Below are 23,567 nucleotides of genomic sequence, written 5' to 3'. Positions count from 1 at the left end.
TGGAAGGCCACTCTTCACCCCAAAATGTTCACTTCTTCCCCTTTTTCATAAATAGACCAACAAAATGTCCAACGCATGAAATGGGCCTCGTCCGCTATCCACGAGCAGGAGATCTTAATACAGCTCTTCTACCTCAGCGCCATGTCCTTACCCTTCTCTCTCTCTTTCTCTCTTTCTCTCGCTCCCTTGCTCACGTCTTCCTCTCCTCTCCGGCCCCTGCTTCCTCTGTCAGAGTGCGGGGGCGGTGGTGAGGGGATGGGGGTGGTGCTGCTGGTGGTGGTGGTGGAGGTGGATGGCGTCTCGGCCAGCCGTCACGCTCCTGATGGCCAGGGGGGCGTCGATGGCGGCGTTGGCATCACAGCTGCGGGGAGAGGGAGCACTGCCATTGGGCGGCGGCCATGTGGGGCCGGTCGCATAGGCCGACGTGGTGGCGCTGTACCCCGTGTAAGGTGACGCTGGGGTGGCTGGGTGGCAGGGACGGATGCTGGGCACTGTGACATAGCTGCTCGCTGTGGGCAAGCCATTCGGCGTCTAGACAGAGAGACAGACAGGGGGGGAGGAGAAGGAGAGGGGTTGGGGGAGGGGGGGGTAAGAGCAGAGAGGGAAAGGTAGACAAAGGTATTTAAGGTGTGGTCTGGTCTGTAAGAGACAAAAAATAATGTGCCTTTATCTGTTTGCATCATTTCCTTTACAATTCATGTGATAGAAAAACACTGCATCAAGCCAACTAAACCATGGAAGTTGACGGGAGAGAGGGAGAGAGAGAGAGGGAGAGAGAGAGGGAGAGAGAGAGGGAGAGAGAGAGGGAGCGAGAGCGAGAGAGAGAGAGAGAAAGAGAGAGAGCGAGAGAGAGAGAGAGAGAGAAAGAGAGAGAGAAAGAGAGAAAGAGAGAGAGAGAGAGAGAGAGAGAGAGAAGGGAGAGAGAGAGAGAGAGAGCGAGCGAGCGACAGAGAGAGAGAGAGAGAGATGAAGTGGAGAGAGAACAGCTGGACATGGGGCACCATAACAAGAAAGGCAGTGGGTAGAACGAGTGAGTGACAGGATGAAGATGTATGAAAAGGGGGGAGCACGTATCATAGAGATGTGAGAAAAGAGAGAGAAAAGAAGTCAGATGGAATGCCGGTAACCTCCTGGCATTAAGACAGTTCTTCAACTTGGAGGAATCTGGCTGCACAGAGAGAGAAGATGGCCATCTGGGTGGTCTCTGACTACCGAAAATGGCTTCCACAGATGAAATCTTTTTTGTTCCTGTGGCGCACTTTGAGCTCCGTGCAATCTCAGCTGCCTGACCTGAGCCTTCACCCAAATGCCACTCACTTTTTAAACATGACTAATAGTATGTGTGTGTGTGTTTGTGTGTGTGTGTGTGTGTGTGAGTGTGTGTGTGTGTGTGTGTGTGTGTGTGTGTGGTGGGGGGTGGGGGGGAGGGGATTGATAAAGCGTCTGCCAAATCCTATGGAAACTTGGTGAGATTCTGCACCTAAAATGCCAAATTGAATACACCCATGGAATGCACTTTAAATGTGCTATTTTTTTGTTTTTACTTAAAGTGAGTTTTTTGATATGGGCAACTTGAGCCTTTTTTTTTTTCATTTTACAATGAAAGCATTCCATCAAAATACAACATGCAAACATTTAGTTGTGTTAATAATTCATAACTAATTAACCTTCAGTGTTCTTATTATGAATTAAAATGTCATGTTTGCATACTAACTATCATATTTGATAAAGCATATGCATTGGAAGAATATCATAAATTATGTAATTTCAACCTACAAAAAATATATTAGAATTCAATTTTCACAAACAATGAATAAGAAATGATTTTCTTGTGTGTGTTATGTGGCACGTTTTTCCTTTTTATATGGAAAAAAAATCAATTATTCAAATAATTGCGCTCAAGAACAGACAGAAGTGCGTGCTCACCCTTAATTTAGGATTTGCTTTAAATGAATAGAAGGCGGTGTTTCCAGTTCGCCCGAACAAACCCGTATGTAACTTTAGCCTGGACTAAATGCAAAGATAACCGGCACAGGAGGTAGCCTTTCAAATTATGTCTCTACACTGGCGAGCGCTAAACGACATTCCGTCAACTTTGAACATTCGTAGTTTAAACTATAAACTAGTCAGGTCACTGCAAAACCATACGCAATGTTGGAATGTTGCTGTTGCTAATGTGAGTCTAAAAATTAGGCCTACTGTGTACGCGTAGTTCTGTTAATGTAATCTATTTGGGAGGAATTACTATATCATTACTTTTTTTAAAGTGCTTGTCAGCTTGTTTCACTGCGTAAGTTAACACATTTGTCACCCCGCATGCAAAGACAATGTGAACCATCGCTGTCCACCTGCGGGTATCCTTCCAAAGATGTGTCCGACGACAGGACATGCATGTCTCCGCTCTAATGGGTTTGCCATGGCTGACGTAGCGACAATATAACATACGTTTCTACCTGCCCTTCAACAGAAAATAACTGACTTACGGCTTTGTATTGAGAGAGGGGCGACTATTCTAATGGCTCTGAGGTAATGCATTTAACGGATTAGGTATCTTAAATCATAGCTGTACTGCACATATTATTGACGTCTATTTTCACAGCATTTACGTCAATATGGTTAAATTCATAGTTGAACAGAGAAGTATGATATGGGTTAAAGGATTTAAACTCTGCCATGCAGTCGGTTCTAAGGGGCGAGGCCTATATTGAATTCTAGCCGACGAGGAACATCCCTCTTCCAACCAAATGAATGTCAAGTCAAGATTTGACTTATTTACAGGACAAGAAGAGATATCTTTATCTTGCTCTAGTTCAGTTCAACTATTACGGCATCTGTTAGTACATTTCAAGCCGATCCATTATTATTATTTTTTTTAAATGAGCACGATAGTGTTTTAGGATCCGTTTTGCTGGTCTATGCCTGTGCTTGACATTGATAATATTCCACTTTGACTTCCCAACAAACCCACAATGAAGTATTACTGTGTGCTAAAACTCCATCGGTTGAAGAACTGGCAACTGTAAGCGGGGATTCGGGATTCAGAGAGAGTAGCCCAACTTTGTCCACGACTCTCTCGAATGTAAAGTCGTGGCGCGCAAACAATTCTTAGAGGTTATCCACCCGTATTACCGCCTAGTTCAAAGTAAGCAGCCTGCACCTCTGAGAAAGCGCCTGGTCATCACCTCTAGGTTATACCTCAGGTCCTAAACATGTGTTCAGGTGACTCCTAACTGTTGACTCCTCTGAATACATGCGTCATGTCATTCAAGACAACGAAACAAATACAAACACTCCCTTTCCCAGAGAAGAGACGCACTCTGCTCACCACTTGTGCGTGCAAGATCACAACTCTAACGGAGTAAACACTCACAAAAACGTTTACTTCCACACTTACATTATCATTGATAGTCTATTATCTGAGGTACATATCAAGGTCGTTTCAAAACATGCAGAATTTTCCACTTCTCAAATGCAGCGTGGTCCTGTAAGACCCACATTAAATTTGACTAGAACTTTCCCTATAGTGAAAGGAACGTGCAAGGCTTTTCTAGTCAAGAATTTGCGATGAAAATAATTATAGCATAATATTTCGAGGAAGGAAAAAAATCATTCAACGTTTTCACTTTTTTATTTTACACATAAAGCCAACAACGATAAATTGTCTAAGACTCAACTTTTAGTATGTGTCATGATATTTTCATAAGTAAAGACATCATAGGTGACAAGCGTTATTTAAATTCCTGACACAAATAGGCAACAATTATAAATGATGACTATTTTACTAAATAGTGTGCACTGAACTAGCCTACTGAATATGGTAAATTATGTATACAAGCATACAATTATAAAACATCATAATGAATACACTGTGTTAACCTAACCATGAATTGAAGAGCTATCTTTCTATAAGTATAGCCTAATTGATAATCTGTGTATTAAAATTTCGAACATCATTATAATATGAAAGTAAAATGTCCCTTGTGTGTTATGATCATTGCTTTTAGACAGGGTCGTGCAATAGTTGAGATAATTTAGAATTTTTCAAGTCATAAATCCCAGCTTTCAAACCAAATTGTCCATTGGGACAGGTCGTCACAATCAGTCAAATAATCTACGGAAATAATCGATTTATGCGAAAACAGCTTGAAATTTCAAAGGTCGCTCAAATACAGATATTCAGAGCCTACCCTCCAAAGCCAATATCCCAGCTATTATACAATGTTCAGTGATTGTACAAGTCATATTTCCATCTTTGGGCTACTGTGTGCCCAAGCCGCTATACTTTGTTATTTGTCCCAACATTTAGTTTTTAAAGGGAATTCCAACAACTAATTTCAGTTTCCTTTTTTTTTTTTCAGAAATAATTTTCTTCAAATGTTCAGTCTCTTTCGAGTCGTCAGGCTTACTACTCACTTGCAAACAATACAATGTATGGCCTATCATAATCTCCTAATTGTGTGGCATATAATTTAAATTAGTGGGCCGTCTTTAAAATTCGTTTTGCGTCACAATTATGGTCTCGAACAAAACAACGAAAATGTGGGCTGCAAACCAAACACTACATTTTATACAACATCGGGGTTCACTTAGGTAGGCTTATTCTTCATAATATTGAAAATATAAGAATCATGCAAAGGATCGTCCTAAGGCCTGACTCTCGCGCCACAGTTTATCCAAAAGGCCAAGTACTGCTCACACTTTGGCGCATGCACGAAGAAACACGCGCGCGCGCACCGACACCAACACACACACACAAGCCCAGACAAGGATGATGACATGCTACTCCAAATAGACTGCGCGATCAATTGTGCACCCGCAGCCACTTGCAAGACACTGTCCGAAACCAAATGAACTGAATCAGTCACAGTAACCAGTTAATTAGTCCATGGGCCTTTACAGGTCAAACTCCGTGTATTAAGAAACCACCACCAAACCAGTGCGTTGTCTATACAAAACTAACTTGCAAAAAGAAATGGGAGGGGTCAACTAGGTCAATATGATGAGATGATCTGCTACATTTTACCTGTGTGTACATTGCTTCGGAGTCTAAGTGGGCTTTATCCACTCCAGTGTCTAGTGGAGAGTTTGCTGGTGGAAAATTAGTCCTGTTTAAAGCGCTCCATTCTTCTAGTTTGGCGCTGGGAAACGACGGACTGTCACTAACTGTGAGCAAAACAGAGACAGAGAGAGAAATGTCACAAAGGAGGACAAGAGTTGTGCAGAACTACCACAGCAGAAGAGACCACTACTTTTAGCAGGTCTATGCTTCATTAAGCTACTCTGAATCATTTAGGAAATTGTGTTCGATTTAGATCAATTCAGTAAAAGAATTCAGTAAAAGAATTGATCTATATAAGAATAAGAAATATGAATATGTACCGAAAAAATTACCAGAGTGCAGACTAATACATTTTAAAACGGAATTGTTCATTGCTGGTAAAAGGTAGGGCGGGAATGTTCGGCGCTAGTGAATGACGTAGTCTGAGGACAGTCAAAAACTAAATATCATTCGAATTGTTTGCTGAACAAAATAAAAACAAGGCACAAAAGCTCAATCCCGCGTTGTTTTGCCTGAGAGGATGCCTAGCAGAGGAGCCTCTGTGTGTGCATATATAGGCCTATGCCTGTGTGTGTGTGTGTGTGTGTGTGTGTGTGTGTGTGTGCGTGCGTGTGTGTGTGTGTGTGTGTGTGTGTCGTGTGTGTTTGGCGATGCTGATCAAAAAGCCACGCTGCGCTAGACAGTGGAATGCAGTAAGACGATTCTTTCCTGTAATGACCAAGAACATTTACCCGGGCTTCTTCCTGTGGGACACAAATTAGATTTACTCTAACCGTTTCCCTTTTGTGCGTGATGGATATTATATTATACACGGTCCCTAAGATTGGAATTGAAAAAGCAAGCCCACCAGTGTTGTAACTTGAGAAGCCCTTTTGAGTGTATGATGTTTTCACCCTTCAGAAATCTATTCTGACCGAAGCGCTTCGAAATACATTATCTAGGTGTAAAGAGCAGGTTTTGATGTATCATTTTTGGGTTGTGATAGATGTTGAAGACAGGAGCATATGCAACATATTTAAGTTTGGACAAATATCTCAGTCATACGTTTAGAAGCATTACTCAATGAAATGATCCAATGCACGCCTGTGGGCTTCATACAGAGAGAACGAGAGAGAAAGAGAAGGGGAAGATAGAGTGTGTGTGTGTGTGTGTGTGTGTGTGTGTGTGTGTGAGAGTGTGCGAGAGAGAGAGAGTGTGGTTGTGTGTGTGTGTGTGTGTAAGAGAGAGTGGGTTAGTGAGTGAGAGAGAGATTTCAAAGAGTTGACCACCTTGGGCTATCCTAGCATTACATGACTTCTATCAGTTTAGGGAACATACTGGGTTAATTATGTAATTGCCTGTTGTTGTTATCCATTCCATCACACTTATGTTGAATTGTCCGATTCAATCGCCGTTCGTATTAATTTATTTTTTAACAAAGGAGAGAGAAGTCACTGCGGCGCTGCAAGGCCTCGCGCCATCGCGTGTACATTGTACTTTATTTCGGCTTTCAAAACCTGCCGCAGACATCTGTTAATAATTTGGAAATGCATAAATTGTTTATAAAGACCCTCTCAGAACATGTTCCCCCACTACGATTTCTTATTCTGTACGAATCTGTCCGTGGCTTTTAAAAAAGAGGGGCAAAGTGATGTTGTTTAGATTGAATTAAGTCGAAACATGGAACGACTGCGGCCTTCATGTCTATAGAAACGAGCATGTTAGTTCATGTCAAACTCTGGCAGCTAAGGCGTGCGATAGGCCAATGCAGTTGTTGAATGAGTGTGTATGTAGACACATAAAACAAAAACAAATGTAGGGCAATTCCAATAAACGTTGATAATCAGTAGGTGTCGATACTGCATCTATGAAATATAAATCGAATCTATTACGTAAAATACGTGATGTTGATACCTGATACTTGACGGCCATAAATGTATATGCTTTTCTGAGATCACGGCGACATGTTCCACCAGAAAGCTGGGAGGAAAATAATGAGTATAACGTCTTTGTTTTCGCTGCCCCTCAAACATGGCTGTCTCGAATCACGAGCGTGTGAAACTCAGTCCACTTCTGGGGGGGAGCATAGCTGAATATGTCTGGCTTGGGAAGTAAGGCTTTGAACACCTCATTTTGATTTCAGTTCATCTCCTCGCCGCTGAGTCGACCCTTCGTTATCCAACTAGTATCCCACATCCGCCCCTTAATTATCACTGCGAGCCCCGAACCATATGTTTTAATGCAACAGACCGAACTACAGTACAGGCGCTAGCGACTGGGGGCTCCACGAGTGCAACACAAGGCGACAAAAATACTCATTTTCAGGAGCTGTTCCTAGACGGATGTGTTTTTCGAAATTTGACGTGTGGACGTGTGTCCCATAGCTCGTTTAGGTTATGTCAAGGCATTAGTAGGCTATTTCGAATAAAATATTCGAGACACATTGACATAATAATAAGCAGCCATAAGGGACAAGGGTAGCTACAATGTCACCTATAGCCACCACCACCCCCACCTCTCACTCAAAATACACCCATACACAGACATATACCCTGCCACCACTTTGTTGGCTACCCCTTGCAGTCGATATGTGAACTGAGGCCTTTTCTGTCATATATTACAGATAAACAGATAAATAATGCTTACTCTGTTGTTCCGTTATGGACCGAATGCCCAGTATATCTGTGACAGAATGAGATGATGGCCATATCCTGTGCATTGCCATGTGTCCTGGTAGGGTTGGCATTCCTGGGGCTGTTGGTACTTTCGTCCCTGTACCGATGGGGGTTGGATAGGAATAGATATGATTGTACGATAACGTCGGCTGTGGTTGGGGATGAGACGTTTGTTTACTCGACTCATACTGACTTGGATGAGATAGGTTCCCTATTTTGTTACGGAGAATCCGACTGATGGAGCTCACCGAGGGGAGGTTGAATTTATCACACACCCCATCGGCCAAGAGTCTGTCCCGTATCTCCCAGGCGAAAATGCCCGGATCTCTTTGCTTGTAAGTCCGAATGTGCTTGACGACAGTTGGTGTGGTGACCCTTGGCTTGCTGCCTCCGATGGCTCCGGGAAGGATGGAGCCGGTCTCGTTATACCGGGCCAGAATCTTGCTAACGCAGCCATGGGAGACTCGGAGCTGCCTGCTGATATCACAAGGCCTGATACCCAACTGAGCAAGCTCTACGATCCTCAGCCGGATAGCGTTAGGAAGCGGTCTTCCGTTGACAAAAACGCCGCCTAGCTGGTTCACCTCCCCGAAGGCTGGCTCTGGATGATCGGAGACATACAGAAAAGAGAAGTATGATAACGTCTGAAGAGAAGGAAAATATACAAAGCCTACGATGGGCTATTGTTGTATACGTACCATTCATTGTAAGTTGTCTGTCAATACACTAGCCTTGAAGTTTATGTTTTATTTCAAGGTTTTCATAGAATCGCGTCAGTTAGGCTACTCGCCTCACTCATCAAAGTGATATCATCATTGGAAAAGGGAGTGCATTTTACAGTAGCTAAACAGTTATCTAACTGATGGAGGTTGCTACATTATGCATTGTATAGCATCATAGTATGATACAAATCCGTTGTAAAATGTGCATACGCCACATCGACTAATGCGTTTTTACGACTGAAATATAGCCTACATATGTTGGTTATAATGGAATTAGCCTACATATCAATTAAGATAGCCTATATGACTGCAGAAAAACGAATCCAAAGATGTTCTGACTAATCCGTACCGTAGGTTTACTTTTTTTAAATACAGAACGCATGCTGTGCCATCCAACTTACCCATTGCGCTGAGTCCTCCGGTAATTAAGAAAACCTCGGAATTAGAGCGCCCGAATAAGGCCGAGTCCAGTTTTGCTATTGTCTGGTGTCCAATGCAGTGAAAATATTCTTCGTGCGAAAGCAATAGTTACGATAGGGGAAATTTCTCCTTCTGTTTCCTGGTGGCAGGGAGAACAGCCCTTACATTTCACTCCACTTTTTCATGGGACGGACTTTCTAAACTTTTCTCTACAGCGAAGGACAACCCTCCAATCAGGGTTTGAAGTCTGTCCACCAAGCGTTCCTATTGGTGTTTCGGTTAGACATGACATGTAATGGTATCACCCTCTTTGTCATATGGAGAGGCTTGTTATCCAGATTTGAATCGAATTGTTTTACAGAATGGTAAGTTCATATGCGATTTTGTCTCACAAGCATCCGATTAGGTTATTATAATAAATATAATGAATTGTTCAATATGTGTATAATAGCCCACTATCGACATGCTGCGACTACTTTATGTTTCTGTTCAGAATTATTGGCCTTGCTCTGAATGAGGAGGATATCTTGTAAGAAGCACAATTATGTAGCTTCGCCCTACATATCACAATTGGTGAAAGTGATTTTATTTAATTGGACCCAGTGCAAACGAGTGAACTGATTCAAATATAAGATACATTTACTTACAAATGGCTTAAATCTGCAAAGAAACTTTATGTTACTTCCAATTGATTAAAATAATCCAATTAATTATGTATGACCCAGCGCAAAAGAGATGAGACAAATTGAGATGTATTCAAATATAGCATAGGCCCACAAACGCCTTTAATCTGCTAGAAAATTCACATTACTTCTGGTTCATAAATAGTAGGATACTTGTTATCTATGAAATCGTGAGATTGCAAGATGGTAAATCTAAATTGACATAGGCCGAATCTGACAGTAAAAATACGACATTATTTTGTGCGTCGCACTGGAACAAAATATGAAGCTTTCACGTTTATGAAACGGGTTTGTGGTAGGTATGAAATATGGTCATGGGGATCGACATCAGATAATAACCCAAACACAACTCTTTTATCATAAATATGAAGAAAAGAGAGCGCATTAGCCTATCGGTAAGTATCAGCGGTGGCTTATATTGTTTTATAATGATCACAGCCATTTAATCTCCAGGCGATGAGTTTATCCAAACCGCAAAATTGTTCTCAATCCAAAACTATGGTGACTAATTCTGACTGTCAGTGTCTTTTTCCTTCACCGAGGGGCTTTTTCTATATTTGCTGAGTGTTGTGTTGCGTTGAGGCCTGTTCAAATTTGCCTTCTGTGGTTGGTCATCAATTTTTGTGATATTCGCATATGATATTGACTGCACGAAATATCCCTGCCGCACTCACTCACTCTTAAGTAGGCCTGTCTAAACTCTGTTGAAACTGTTGACATGACCGGTACACACCCAATCCTCAGACCTTAACCAAACAAAGAAAGTGGAATAAGACGGCTATTGCATCGGTACAACTCTGACAGTAGCTAATAATTTAGTCCAAGGTAATGCATGCGCCTGCAATCGTAAGACATTTGTAAGTGAACATACCAGAATAGCCAAGCCTTTAGATTAATATAGACCTGGTGCTTTCTCCCTTCTTAGAGACAGAACATAACGTTAGAAATGATGTGAGTAACGTCACTGCGTCAAATGGCACAGAGGGTAACACATCTGACTGACAAATGAAGTGTTGACTTTGAGAGGCGGCTGGCTCCCTAACCAAGCATGATCCAGGTCTTTCCGCGTTGTCTTCCCCTCGCTCTGTTGGTGGTCAGTGCGAAGGGGCAACTCGGCATAAATAACCATCCGCAATGATTTAAACCCGAGCGCGGGCTACGGCACCGTGCGCATGCAGTCTCCGGAGGTGCAGGGCCGGAGGAAGTGTGTTAATTCGAGCACCCCTGTCTTCCATTTTTCGTGTGCTAGTTTTAGTTGCTCTAAAGAGAAGGTATCCCCTTGCCCTGGTCCCAGCTCAGGAGAACATAAATCTGGTATGTTAATTAACCATTGAAAGATAGGCTAACGTGCACGTCAATGAGGTGGAAAGAGGAATGTAGCGTTCAGGCTTTCCAATGCTTTGCCCACACATTATACTGCGCATGGCGACATCCACATGTAAGACGAATGAGGCTAAAGTAAACAACGAGAATTATTTTAACAATATTTAAAATGATTAGTATGGCTATCAAACCAATAATAATAATAATAGTTGTTAGTGAAAGTTGGAAGAAGAGTTCACCCACCACTACTAATTAAAATACTACCACTTCTAATAATAATAATTATTATTATTATAATAATAAGAAGAAGAAGAGGCGTGCTAGTATCTTGGTCAGTTAGTAGTCAGGGTTGTTCTGATTGAGGTGTGAACATCTTTGATAGGACTCGTTCTCCTCCAGGTCCTCATTTTGTCCATAAACTCCATTTCTCTGTGATCTTATTTAATTCATTTCAGAACAATGTGTTGTGTTGCAGTTTCACACGACCAGGAAAGACAACTGAATTGCAGAAGGTTTTAAAAATTAATGTTTTATGAACAGCGTCATGGACTTGCTTTTATGTAGGCCTACTGTATTTGTATAGCAACCAAAATAATATGAATATTTACGTTTTGAGATCGTAACCTATAATTTCGCGACATGTTATGGTATAAGCGAGACTGTGGTTTCAAATCCATACACCAGACCTGTCACCTTACTGTAACTTTAAGAAAAAGTAAACAAAACACACAGGTTCGAACGATTTTGCGCAGTGAATGCTGTGTGTGTATGTAGGCTAATACGTATGCGTGCGTTCTTGCACAGGACGCATGTGGGTATGCGTGTGTGTATGCGTGTAGCCTCAGTTAACAAGCTGAGTAGGTTTCTATTACCAATAAGTTCTAGACGCACGACTAAGAATGTTCTTACCTGATGATAACCAAATCGTCGCACAAAGCGGTTTGGTAAAACTGTCATATGACACAGGCATTATGTACCCACCTATAGCACAGACAGCAGCGCATCCTTTTTCAGCTGTTTTACACACGCTGGATTTTCTAGCCAACATGGAGAGAGATTGGAAATCGCTACATTTCACGATGTAGCGAGAATAATTGTCGTTTTAGCTAAGCTTTATATGGCAACGTTTCGCTTCATCAAACACTTGAGCCTTAATTTGGAACTCATCGTGTCTGATTCCTGACAAAATAGTGGGAGTCACTTTATTCAAGTGATGGCATCTGAGGTGAATCAGATGACTGTGGCAACGCAATATAGTCATAGGTGTTTTCTTTGCCAGGTAAGACATTATTATTCATATATTTCACGTACTCTCAGATCTTAGTTGTAGAAAGAAGGCCCTCCCTCCTACAAACGTTATTTTGAAGCTGTTTATATATGCAACTTTATTTCAACCTGAAGATATCAGCCGAACACGGGGCACGTGAACTCTGCACTAATGGGAAAAATTACAAAAATATTTTCGGATTAGGATTGACCTTTACTGTCATTCAAGACAACAAAGGCGTCGCAGCAGCACACAACCTCTCCACATATACACGCACGGGCAAACTACAGTTTACATTCAACATCACACACCAATCCATATACTAATCATGCACACCACGAGTATTGCACTTATTTCGTACACAAGGAATAAAAGCCATAATATTAGACATTGTACAAATGCCATACACCGAAATATTGCACATAATATCTCTCTCCCCCCCCCCAACACACACACACATCCACCATCACCACCACCCAATCACCCCAATTGATGGTGGAACTTAAGACATTACACCTGTTCAATTCACAGTTTGGGTGCCTGTATCTAAACCCGCTTCTGTCAGCTCATGCTTTATGTGACGGATGTGGTGTTATGTTCATTATGCTATTATCTGTGCGTCATGTAAGATGTCCATATAAGGGCTCGTAGGGCCTATAGCTCTGGAATAACTCGCCATCGTATTCACAGAGTAGCTACAAAAGACACTTTCCTCGCACATAGCCTACTGTATAAAAAGGTTTAAATCAGCATTATAATCACACTGGAATTCGCTGCGTGCCATTAGGCTACATTATACAGCTTCTTTAAGTGTCCAAACTTTCCGATAACTGATTATACAGCTTCTTTTAGTGTCCAATCTTTCCGATCACTGATTCTTTAAGTGTCCAATCTTTCCGATAACAGGCATCCCAAATATTTTTCGAATAATCAAAGTGCAGCCGCGTTAATTAGTTTAACATTTCGCTGTCATTTGATCATTTAGGGCTAATGGACTTCCATCTCTTAAACACGACGGAATTTCTCTGATGGCCTCAGCAGCGTCGGAAAAAGTTGCACTCATAGCTAATTACAGGGGGCATGCGGAAATGTTTTATTGCTTTTAGGTGTTTTTCTATTTCTGTAATTCGTCAAACTCAAGACATCTCTCCCTCTCTCTCTCTCTCTTTCTGTATGTGTGTGTGTGTGTATATATTTCTCCTCTCTTAGTTCTCTCTATCATCCATCAGTAGGGAGGACGGCGCGACTTCTTGTGCGGTTGATTGACACACACGCCAGCTGGAGGGCCGCTGCTCGTCGCCTTTCATTACAGATGCCACATTTCATGGAGAGCTAGGTGTAAAAGAGTTTCCAACAGGTACTCCCACGTCTTTCACCTTCAGCTCAGTCGGAAAATACATAAAGCCTGTCAGTCTCCATTCTAACCTAAGACGTGACATCACAGCCTTACACGAGAGACTGACATAAAGTTGTGTAGGGATGCTATGCCCGCACGTCGCCTGCATGGAATAAAGGTCATGCTCTACTAACCCTCACGAAAACAGCCTAAGTCATACTGTCTCCACAGCTGTATAAATAGACTAAACAACAGTGAGGTGAGCGCACGGACGCACATACTCGTCCATGCTGTTGTGTGAGCTTATTATTTTGCGGTCCGGTGATATGCTGGATAATACGGATACCCAACTGTCCATAGACCAGCATTTGGGCTGGAAAAGAACTCAACCCGTTAGGAAAGGAACTCGGAGGAAAAGCCAACTTTGTAGGAGCTCTTTATTTAAACTAACCGGTCTTTCGCCAAGGTCATGTGCGAAGATAGTGATTTCAAAGCGTCAGTTTAGGCGGGACTCGGATAACTGGGATTGTTTACATTGCAGATGAAGAACTATGCGTGTTTTGGTGCCGAAATGACTGCTGTTGTGAACAATCTTGGCTACAACAGAACGTTTGGGCCGAGCAATTTACAACTTTTTAAGACAACTAATAGTTATTTCAAAATTGAATTTTTATTTTCAATTATAATTAGCATCATTAAAATATTGATGTTATTGAGATGTAGTGCAGAGCGATGTGATACAGATTATTCTACACGTCTGTATCATGCAGGCCCAGCGATGTGCAGAATGTCCGAAAGACATGAAAAAGACTGATTAAATCCGTTTTCTCCAAGAATGATTCTTGACGTTCATTGCAGTCGATTTGGAAGACTGATGCGCTTGTTAATGAAGTGATAGCCTATAGATATTTACTCCGTTGCCATTGCATAGGCACATAGGTCCATAAGGACTATCCAAACATCGCAAAATAACAACACAAAAAAACCCCAACAATATTTATTTCAGAAAACTGTTACGTCCAATGGCAGTTATGCGGCGTGTATCTTCTCTGATTCCGCACAGCAAACGCGGGGAGGAGTTGAATTAAGGACTAGATTGCTGATTGCAGATGGAATGTCTGAAAAGTCAACAAAGTGTGGTGACGCTATGCCCTGAATTGCCAAATTCAATTTCTCTAAGCAACGTGCTTTTTCTTTCAGGTCGGTGTTCAGAGTTTGTAAACTGCCGCTTCGCCCAAAGCACGTTTAGAAATTAATTATAAGCAAGATCCATTACCTTCTAAATAAGGTTATAATAATGAGTTCGATAGCGACGGTCTACTAGTTGGGAGGATTTCACGATACATCTTAGATTACATTAGATGAGACATCAACGGATTAGATCCGATTAGATAGTTTATTTTTTTCATAGGCTACTGTCTCTTGATCATTTTCCAGGACCTAGTCATTTTAATCATATTTCGATCTAATGTAAACAAGCCTGGGGTCGTATTCAAGATGAATGACATTACATTCAAATTAATAACTTTAGTGCCACACCAAATAGACGATATAGAAAATGTTTCACATGCAAAACAGAGAAACGACAAAACATCCTAAATTGGAAAAACGTCAAGACATATGAAATCCACAAAAGAGAGATGAACCTGAAATAAATTTGACACAAACAACCAAATCTGGCTGATGGTCTTAGTATTACTATTATTATTATTATTATTATTATTATTATTATTACTACAGGTGTTCACCATGTTACAGGCTTCTTTTTATGGAATATGCCAACTCGTTGCATTAAGCAAAGCTCCAAGTGGAAAGCCGGATCCATTAGATGGTATCAACCTCAGTGTGGATTTTGCCATCTCTTTATAAATTCACTATTGCTGTTTCCCATAGTATGGCTCACTTGGGCCTCTGGCAGTCAAACGAGGGTTAAACGTTAGAAATAGACATGGGTGCTTTGAACAGTGATTGTCGGTTGTAGATATCTGAGGTCATCTTTAACAGAAAACGACGATATGGACTTTTTCAGTTAAAGCCAGTGGGATTTTCCTAATTTTTCAAAGCAACAAGAATGTAATAGTAGTTTACTGGATATGTATACGTCTGCATTTAATACATTTAAGCATATGCGAGCAACTACAAAATATCATTAGAAATGTTTCTTACTGATCTAGCAGTCTGTTTTTTTTTGAATAAATTGCCATCATAAAATGTCGGCCGAGCTATTCTGTAATGCCTCCAATGAATAGATCCTACCATCTTTGGCCTGTCATAGGCTTTATGACCCTTACGTGGACTGCAACTTGAAATTTAGCACAGTCGAAAAAGGGCACAGTACAGTAGCGTCATAATCAAGACGATACAATTCTTCTGGATGTAGCTAACATAAAATGTAAAGATATGAATCGACAAACACGTCCAAGTAGTGGACAAATGTAGGCTATAGCTAAAAAATATATATATATGTACGAAACCGTCTGAATGATTCGTAATTTTTCAAGTTCAAAAAGGTCTGGATCTGATTACTGTAACCAGTTTAAAGGATCAACTGATGACTGTCACCTTTATCTACCGAATGGGATTGACACCATTAAATTCCTTTTCAGGTTAACACCTCTGACGGGGTTGAGTAGCCTGTAACTTGAATCCCCACGTAATGAGGACGAACTCAGGTTAACGACGTGTGTATGGGTGTTTCAGGGGCAAAGCCAGGTTTCACAAGAGAGGGGCAAAAGCGACTTTATTTACGACCCTTTGAAGCATCTATCACATTGACAGCTGTTAGAGCCGGCACCTGGATAGCAACGAAAGGGCTAATTCATTCCAGCTTGATTCACCCTAGATCTTCCAATCAGATTGTGGAAATAATTTAATAAAATATGTGAAAATAATTCACGAGTTGAACCCATTTGTTGAATAAAATTGAGTAGCCTACACAAAAGTGTGTTAAGTCCCTAACTCTTACGTCTGTTGTCACAACATACAATCAGTATATTTAAACCGGCTGCATTTGACTCCATTTCAATTATTCTCTTCATGTCGGCCTTTCTTTAAGCAACATCTCTTATAGACAGACAAACTAGGAAAAGGCAAAAATAGGCTAGATTCGTTTTTTACGAGCATGTATTTCCTAACATTTGAAAATAATCTTGATAAAGATTTGTAAAGCCCACATAATAACTATTCATGACATGCAGAAAATGACTCACAACCAAAATCCTGACTAATTGAGCAATGTATCACACTAATATTGGCCTCTTTCCTTCTAATGGATGTTCTGTGCTAATTCAATAAAACAGCAGCACCCCCTGGCGTTTAAATTCTGCATGTGCAGAAGGTTATTAGTATCATGTATAAAAGACCAGACAAGAACACGTAAAGCTAAATGGCAACAATTCCAAATGCACTTTGTAAAAGTCGGGTACGACCTGTAATACTAATACTGCCTTGGTTGTAAGTGTAGTGGATATTATATAATATTAATAAATATTAATATAATATAAGTCTCCTAAATAAAGGTGTAAATGTCTAAAGATGGGCGACCCTGGAGATTGTACATGTGACCTTTTTATGTGACCCCCATTTAATGGCAAAGCTAGTTTATTCTAAACTGAACTCATTTGCAATGTTAAATGTGGCCTTTGGTTGTCCAACTGAATCATGTTAAGACAAACCTTTGTGTCTGTTGTGACCACATTTACATTTACATTTAGTCATTTAGCAGACGCTTTTGTCCAAAGCGACGTACAAGGGAGAGAACAGTCAAGCGAAGAGCAATAAAAACCTGGTGTAACAATAAATACTCCTTTTTTTTTCTTTTTTTTTCAAGAAATAGAAAACGACATAGAGAGAAAAAGAAGTGCGGGACTGTCACTGCTTAAGTGCAAGTTAAGCCAAGGTGCCAGTTAGGAAGGGAGGTGCTCTCTGTAACCAGGAAGAAAGAAGGTGGAGTGAGTATGGGTAGTCAAGACTAAGAACACTTTGATAGTACAGCAGTTAGGAAGTTCTCATGTGTTTCATAATAACGTTGGACATTCACCTTTTTAAAGTGAAAGTGAAAGTCCTCTCTATGGCAGAGGTGGTGTAGACACACACACTCTGAAATTAGCCTCTGCATTTAACCCATCCAGGGAAGTGACACACACACACACACACACAGTGAAGTGAAGTAACACTAACCCGGAGCAGTGGGCTGCCATTGGCGGCGCCCGGGGAGCAGTGATCGGGGTTAGGTGCCTTGCTCAAGGGCACTTCAGCCGTGGATGTGGGCATGGGAGAGCAGTGTCTACCACTTCCCCCGCCCACATTTTTCCTACTGGTCGGGGATCGAACCTTTGAGAGAGGTGTCCCTAAATTGAAGATTTAGCACAAGTTCTATTAGGAAGACTCCTGACCAAATACTGGGTCTACACCTGTCTTTGAAGGGACCCCACTTGTGTACCTATTCTGCTGCTTTCAGGTGCTGATATTTCAAGACCCGTGTGTTTGTGTGTGTGTGTGTGTGTGTGTGTGTGTGTGTGTGTGCGTGCGTGCGTGCGTGCGTGCGTGCGTGCGTGAAATATCAGAACCTGAAAGCAGCAGAATAGGTACACAAGTCGGGTCCCTTTAAAGACAGGTGTAGACTCTGTGCAGAGAGTGCTGGGGAGAGCTCAGGGCATTCTCAGGAAAGACCTATCTGAGCTGCTAGATTGACAACAGGCCTTGAGCATGGAGTTACGCAACAGACTTACAGACAAGTAAATTACTTTATTACTTTAACAAGTTAGGGTGAGTGTGTGTGTGTGTGTGTGTGTGTGTGTGTGTGTGTGTGTGTGTGTGTTTGGGCTTGAACTGACAAAGTTTGCAGCAACAAGATCACTACAATTACAACAAAGATGAAAGGTCAAAAATGAAATGAATATGCCTAAGAACGTGCACTGGATTGCTGGTTGGATTGTTTGGAAGTGTCATCTAAAAATGTTTTTTTCATCTTACAAATAAGGCCAATCCGTTTCTGACCACCAAATTACAAATAGCTGTGGGAAACAGGTCAGTGTTCATTGTTCAACACAGTTAATGAGTATACTTGCACTATCATGCGAGCAAGAGGTTTTGTGTGACGAAATCTAGCTGAAGCAGTACCACAATGACCTCTAGGGGGCAGTTTTGCACCACTAATGTCAGAGCAGCATCAGAAAACAAAGTTGGCCCCGTTTCAGATAGTATGAATTGCGCAATCCATCCATCAACTTTGATTTAGTTCTTCGAGAACATCGTTGCGTAACTTGATGTTAAAATTAGGTGTTTTACAAATACGCTACAATGACGTGATGAAATGGTATGATGTATTCGGATTGGTGTTCGCCACAGCAGTTCGCCCTGGACGGGAAAGCCCAACATTCGTCCCAGAGTCAGAGGCAAGACGTCTTTACGTCTTTGTACCACTCTTGCTTAAGATACAGTTGAATAAAGTGTGGTTGGACCTAACCTCCGCCGTTTTAGAATGGATTAAAAGCAATATCGTAACAAATGACCAGTGAGCTGGCACAGTGTTTAAATTGTATCTCTTCTAGGCGAAAAAAGAACCGTATCCTCCGCTCTTCATCTAAAAACTCCTTATAGTCTGCTTTTAATTCAATCACAAATATCCTCCGACATTTAATGGGCACTGTACAGACAACTACCTTTAAATAAGTCTCACTCCATGATAGCAAAACAGGCCTATATAGACGGTTATTTTGAAATGCGCCAAGGCCTCATAATAGCCTACATTAATTTATGTAAATTAAACAAATAATCCAAAGAAAAAACACTCACCAGCCTGGCAAGCTGTATAATATAATTTCATAAAGTTGCAAAATGTGAATTATGACGTTTGTCATTGTTCATTCAAATTAGTTGACATTTCAGCACCTGTCAAAGGAACAGCGGCCCTAACAGGATTTGCGTTTTCACTCCGCGTATTTAGTGAAAGACTGACAAACGGACGTTTGGAAGATCACATTACAATAGACCTTGATCGATAGTTAAGAAATACTAGGGGTAATTAGGGGGCATTTTCTATACAAAACTTGTAAAGAGGATAAAACTATAGTGCCTTAAATCAAATGGAGTTGAAATATTCTATAGGCCTATACAATCATGTTTAATGTCTAACTTTAAATATAAATGCAGATTAATTGTGTCGAAAACTTATTCAAGGGAGCTATAATGAAATATATTTTCGAATAACGAAACAGGTCTCTTCAAACTTTATAATAAATGAAAACATATTACAAATCCATTACACGTTATGTTACACTTGCTATCCATGTAACCTTGTTAAGCCTATGAGATGTGCCAGTCTGCCCCCAACACGGCCTCAAAGGCATGAAAGCGCGGTTGTTATGAAAATCAGGAGAGAACTAAAGTAAATATTTGTCGGTGGAGGGCTCTTGGCGTCTGGAGAGCAGGCTCTTCTGTTGAAGCCCTCTAGAAACAGTCGGTGGTTCGTAGATAAACGTCGTTGAATAAGTGATTAAGGGTAGATAACTTTCTCCGGGAGAACCTCTATTTGTCCTCTTGAGGTTTTGCACTTTATGTGAGAGTACTGGGCAAACGGAGGAGCACTTGCTACAAATTGTAATCCTTGAGTCAACTACACGGCGAACGAAACCATACTTGGGGATATCCCTTTGACAAATATGTCTGACGTTTGAATATTTGACCAAAAGTAGATGAGTTTACCGTCTACTTTCTGTAGAGTTGCCAATGAATTGCAACAGAGAGCAGCCCTTTGTCGTCATAGTTGATAGTTATCAGAGATTAAAGTGAACAAAACTGGCTGAAGACTTCACACAAGCCTACTTCGACACCAAAAGAACAACATAAACATAATACATCGCGATTACATTGGGCCTCTACAATCACCTTGTCTCCCAAATCACTAATTGATTTTTGTTTTTCATTACAAATTAGAGATGCCCGCGTTTTCTTGTGTCTATTGCATTTGCCTAATTTCGCTATCAATGAAATCCTATTGCAATTGCAAAGGGCCTTAAAAAAAACCGGGTCGCCATTATTTTGATTTAACGCGCATTAAAGCAAAAAACCATAGGGCCTGCGACTTGATGTGTCACTGGGGACTAAAGCGCCTTTGATTCTGATTCGAATCGCATAACTAATAATGGTGTATAGACTTGGGCGGTAGTAGACGTGTAGCAGTAGATATCAGCCAAGATCCCATTCAGTCCCTTTCACAACCATGACAACAAGGAACAAGCGCGGATTTATCCGAGAAAGTTAAAGGACATTGTAGCCGGGCGTCAATCATGCATTATTCCTTCACTGAACAAATGCAAAATCTTGACTGGAACAAATGCTTCCAACGGGTCTCTGACGCGGTGCTACATTTCCTTCTTTTGTTCTGGCGCGCTGGTTGGCATGTATTTGTGTTCCCTCTTTGCTCGCCCCGACCACCCAGGCTGCCTGTCTCACAGAGGTGCATCCAGCTAACCCGGCCGGGAGGGCTCACTGCGCTGTCACCAACCAAGGCGCGTTCTCTCTCTCTCTGATAGAGGAAGAGGCCGTGCATGTCCACCACGGTGGCATGGGAACGGCTCGGGCTCCTCACGCCCGCCTGTAGTGTACACTCACTCGTGAAGAGATGGACGCGAGCCACTGGTTGCTCCATCCTCAAAAGCAATCTCACACACTTCACCGGTCCAAAAATAACCCCAAACTGTTCACTGTTTGCACAACTCTTTGGCGCATTCAACTAACGCAAAGCCTGACTCAGTCCGGCATACTAAGAGATAGCACTAGAATGCATTCATTGCGTAATACTATCAAAGGACACAGGTTCACGCAGAAAAACACAAGCCAAAAGTATTTATATGTTTAGTAGCCGGTTCAATACGAGAACAGTAAAACAAAACATGCTTTCTTCTAAATTGCTTCATCAAAACTATGTGTGGAATTTGGCAGGTCTGTTTGTGTGCTTGTAAAGATTATGACACGGTTAATAAACATTTGTCATGTTTTTTTTTGTCAACAATTTGGCGATGGTTCGACAATACACCAATAAATGCATTAGTTAAACCAACTCTAGACATCATCCTAATGGATCACTTTGTATGCAAATATCCAGGCGCGTTATTTGCTCTTGGGGGAGGGATGTGCGTTCTTGTTGTCACTTGCCACCCAAGACGTGATTCAGCCTCAACAATTACCATTATCTGTTTCCCACTTTTCACTGTTCAGACCGAATCGGTAATGATGAAGAGTGTTTCCTTCGCACATTGTGAGAGCCGCAGCTATTCTTTCCCGGGTTCACACCTACTATCACTGGAGTTTAAGTACCCGGCTCATTCAGGTACTTTGGATCCTTGAGACATAGAGGCCTGAAAAGAGACAGTGCGGAACAGCGTTGAGTGCTGTTTATATATAAACACCCTCCCAGACACTTACTCGGGCATTGACGGGTTTGGCGTGGAAGTGGGTGCACCTTGCTTGCTTGTCTGCGCATCAACTGGATAACCTGAAGAGGCATCTTGTCATCTCCCGCTGGAGCTTAAAAACTTAAAAACTTATTTTTTTTTAAAACGCAGACATGTCTGTCTCCACCAAATTCAGTTTCACCGTGAGGAGCATTTTGGATTTACCAGAGGACGAGGGGAATAGTATTCCACAACGTTTTCAGGCTGATCCAATCCCCGGCGCATCCTACTCGTCATGGACAAATATTGATGGAAACCAATGCCCATGTAAGTGGCCACACGTATAACAGTACTCAAAAGTGGCAGAATTACGAATTTTCGAATGTAGAGAAGCACTTTTTGTTAGACTTTTAAAACAGTTTGTTTTAAGTAAATAGTTTTAGCACATGAACAGGATTTCTCCATTAAAGCACTTAACCTCTATTATTACACACTGTAATATATTTAGCAGCCATGTAACGTTTTCTCATATGTACTTACAGCGTCAGATGAAAGCAGTCCAGACACCACATCTGATTCTCTCAGGCCAATGGAGGCCTCATTGGAAACTGACAGCGACAAGAAGAAGAAGCGCCGCGTGCTCTTCTCCAAATCGCAGACATATGAGCTCGAGCGGCGTTTCCGCCACCAGCGCTACCTGTCAGCACCCGAGCGCGAGCAGCTGGCGCACCTGCTCAGCCTCACTCCGACGCAGATCAAGATCTGGTTCCAGAATCACCGCTACAAGATGAAGAGATCCCGTTCTGAGGGCGCATCAGACCTCGGTCAACCAGCACTGCTGCAAAGGCTCATGGTACCTGTCCTCATGCGGGATGGCAAACCGTATCAGACTTGCTTCATCGGCGCTGAGAGGAACGGATGTATGGTAGCCTCAGCCACACCTGCCTCTCACTACGGCGTCCAGGGGTGCCAGTCTTTACAGCATCCCTCACCGCTCGCCCTGTTTCCCAGATTTCAGCACTTTACGCACTCTGCGCCCGCTTCACACCATTTCGTTTGGTGAGACTGACCTCAACTACCAACAGGCACAGACCATTTTGACACTTAAATAATTCAAACACCTCGCAGAAATGGATCATTTTTAAGAGTGAAGATATTTGTCATATCCGTTTGAGTTGTGTTTTATTAAGATTATTTAAACATAGTTCGAGTTCTTCCAGAAATACAGAGAGGATATTTTGCACATATTTTATGTTTTACTGTCATTTTTATAGTGTAGGCTAATATTTTTGTACATTCAAATGTGAAGAACTTAAGGAGGTTCTGTTGCTTAATGCCTATGGAAAATTTCGCGTAAAGTGTTTTGAAAAATCGAAAATGAATGTTATTTTTGTCTTTGTTTCTATAACTACAATTGTAATGATTCGCAAGTGTCTTTGAAACAGATGTTTATGTTCAGTGTTTTTGTACGTCGAATAAAAAAGTAGCCAAAAATCTGCTTTTGATTTGTGTTTGCATTAACAGATATCCATTGAAGTTACATGGCATAAAAACATTTACACTTCAATTTAAACTAATGTAAGAAATCTGACTGATTGTTTGCAAAGTAGATCTAGTTAATATCAATGAATCTGAATTAGTTTAGTCTGGCATGACTATTTGTGGTAAACTTGAAAATGTCTAAAACACTTTACTAAATCGACAAAT

General features: G+C 41.5%; 2 protein-coding genes across 2 annotated transcripts; one reads left to right on the top strand and one right to left on the bottom strand.

The window, feature by feature from the left end:
* Positions 1-228: 228 nt before the first annotated feature.
* On the bottom strand, positions 229-8,840 carry pax9 (paired box 9; the record flags this gene model as incomplete). Its single annotated transcript, XM_080850274.1, has 4 exons — positions 229-531; positions 5,024-5,163; positions 7,685-8,314; positions 8,837-8,840. The coding sequence occupies 4 exons, from the start codon at positions 8,838-8,840 to the stop codon at positions 229-231; spliced, it is 1,077 nt and encodes a 358-aa protein (XP_080706400.1).
* Positions 8,841-22,033: 13,193 nt separating this feature from the next.
* On the top strand, positions 22,034-22,923 carry nkx2.9 (NK2 transcription factor related, locus 9; the record flags this gene model as incomplete). Its single annotated transcript, XM_080850273.1, has 2 exons — positions 22,034-22,187; positions 22,403-22,923. The coding sequence occupies 2 exons, from the start codon at positions 22,034-22,036 to the stop codon at positions 22,921-22,923; spliced, it is 675 nt and encodes a 224-aa protein (XP_080706399.1).
* Positions 22,924-23,567: the final 644 nt, after the last annotated feature.

This window comes from Sprattus sprattus (genome assembly GCF_963457725.1).
Source record: "Sprattus sprattus genome assembly, chromosome: 13".
Lineage (NCBI taxonomy): Eukaryota > Metazoa > Chordata > Actinopteri > Clupeiformes > Clupeidae > Sprattus > Sprattus sprattus.
This window is presented reverse-complemented; position numbering and strand designations above follow the sequence as displayed.